Source organism: Notothenia coriiceps, unplaced genomic scaffold (genome assembly GCF_000735185.1).
Source record: "Notothenia coriiceps isolate Sejong01 unplaced genomic scaffold, NC01 NC01_scaffold00014333, whole genome shotgun sequence".
NCBI lineage: Eukaryota > Metazoa > Chordata > Actinopteri > Perciformes > Nototheniidae > Notothenia > Notothenia coriiceps.
Window position 1 is genome coordinate 25,849 of NW_011347034.1, and position 2,015 is coordinate 27,863.

Consider the following 2,015-nt stretch of genomic DNA (forward strand, 5'->3'; position numbering starts at 1 on the left):
TGACGTCAGCGTCAGGGAATCTAACCCCTATAAGTAGCTTGCGCTACGCCGCATGCATCATTCAAAATAAGCACCTCTTCTCGCTTCACCATAGCAAGGAGGGCCGTCTGGTGAGACATCTCACTTCATGTTACTCTGAGAACTGGGGTTACGTAAGTAACCTATAGTTCTCATTCGTAACACTCAGTTCGATGTCTCACTATGGGATATTGTAGCTCCCGTATTGCCAGACGAGCTTATCTCGAAAATCACCAAACCCAACCAGAATTTAACAGTTAGAGCTCTAACTCAGCAGGGGGCCCAGCACTGCATGGGCCACACTGGGAGCAGAGACGTCTAATCTGTAAAAGCGGACAAAAGTGAGCGGCGAGGACCAGCTCGCCGCTGCACAAATGTCTTGGATGGAAACACCCCTGAACAAAGCCCAGGATGTAGCCAGACCACGAGTCGAATGAGCACGCAAACCCGAAGGTGCCTGCAGACCCTGACTCGTGTAAGCCAAAGCAATTGCCTCCACAATCCAGTGAGAGAGCCGTTGCTTAGTAACAGGCTTGCCCTTCTGAGGGTTAGCCCAGGACACAAAGAGTTGGTCATTATGACGAAACTCTTTTGATCTGTCCATATAAGTGCGTAAAGCACGGACTGGACATAGCAAATTCGGCTGCTGTTCCCGGGAGGGACACAGCGGCGGAGGAAATGCCTCAATGTCAATGGGGGTACATGAACCAACCACCTTAGGTATAAAGGCAGGGTTGGGCTTCAGCAACACTCTCGTTAACCCTCGGACGAACTGAGTGCATGAAGGATGTACAGATAGCGCATGAATGTCACTGACTCGCTTGGCGGATGCCAGGGCCAGTAACAGCACTGTCTTGAGTGACAGGTGCTTCATGTCAGCTTCTTCCAGGGGTTCAAATGGGGCTCGAGTGAGCCCATCTAAGACCAATGTCAAGTAGTCCCATAAGGGCACCAGTGACCTGGAAACAGGAAGGAGCCTGCAAGCTCCCTTCATAAAACGGCAGACCAGAGGATGTTGGCCGGCCGTCTTACCCTCAAAACCCACATGGCATGCAGCAATAGCAGTCAGGTAGACTTTGATCGTGGAGAAAGCTCTGTGTTTATCAATTAGGTCCTGTAGAAATTATAAAATCACTCCCACAGGGCATTGAAAAGAGGTGTGCCCTTTTTGAAGGCACCAGTCCTCAAACACCCTCCACTTACAGTCATAAAGAGACCTAGTGGAGGAAGCTCTTGCACTCTGAATAGTGTTTATCACCTTCTGCAGGAGACCCACTGCATTCAGATTATACCACTCACGGGCCAGGCCCATAGGGCCATGCGCTCCGGATGTGGGTGAAAGATCGTCCCCCCCGCCTGAGACAGTATGTCTCTGCGTAGGGGGAGCTGCCACGGCTGACCGCAAAGCAGCTGATATATCTCCGCCAGCCAGTACATTGCAGGCCAGTGCGGAGCTATCAGGATCATTGTGTGTCGCCGTTCCCTCACTCTGGCCAGAGTTGGGGGTATCAGCGCCAGGGGTGGGAACGCGTACAGGAGGACCGGAGGCCAAATGTGCGCGAGCGCGTCCACGCCTAATGGTCCATTTTGATCGCGCATTGAAAAGAAAAGCGGACAGTGAGCATTTTCTTTTGATGCGAACAGATCTACCGCGGCTCGGCCGTAACGCACCCACAGCTGGCTCACAACCATTTGGATGTAGAGTCCAGTCTGCATATAGTGGTACGCCTCTGGACAGCAGGTCTGCCCCGAGGTTCATCACACCCGGTACGTGCGTCGCTCTCAGAGAGAGGAGACGGCCGCAGCTCCACAAGATCAGTTTGCGTGCCAGCATGTGTAACTGGAGAGAGCGCAAACCCCCTTGTCGGTTTATATACGATATTGTGGTCGTATTGTCCGTCCTCACGAGGACATGGTGTCCTCTGAGAAAAGGCAGAAAGCGTTTTAGGGTGAGGAACACCGCTAAAAGCTCCAGGTAATTTATGTGCGACCGCTGG

General features: G+C 52.4%; 1 protein-coding gene across 1 annotated transcript; it reads right to left on the minus strand.

Annotated features, from left to right (window-relative positions):
* Positions 1 to 304: 304 nt before the first annotated feature.
* On the minus strand, positions 305 to 1,852 carry LOC104948465 (uncharacterized; the record flags this gene model as incomplete). Its single annotated transcript, XM_010774671.1, is given in 1 exon segment — positions 305 to 1,852. A coding segment is annotated over 1 exon segment (1,548 nt), but the record flags the coding sequence as incomplete, so codon positions are not given.
* Between the last annotated feature and the right edge of the window lie 163 nt (positions 1,853 to 2,015).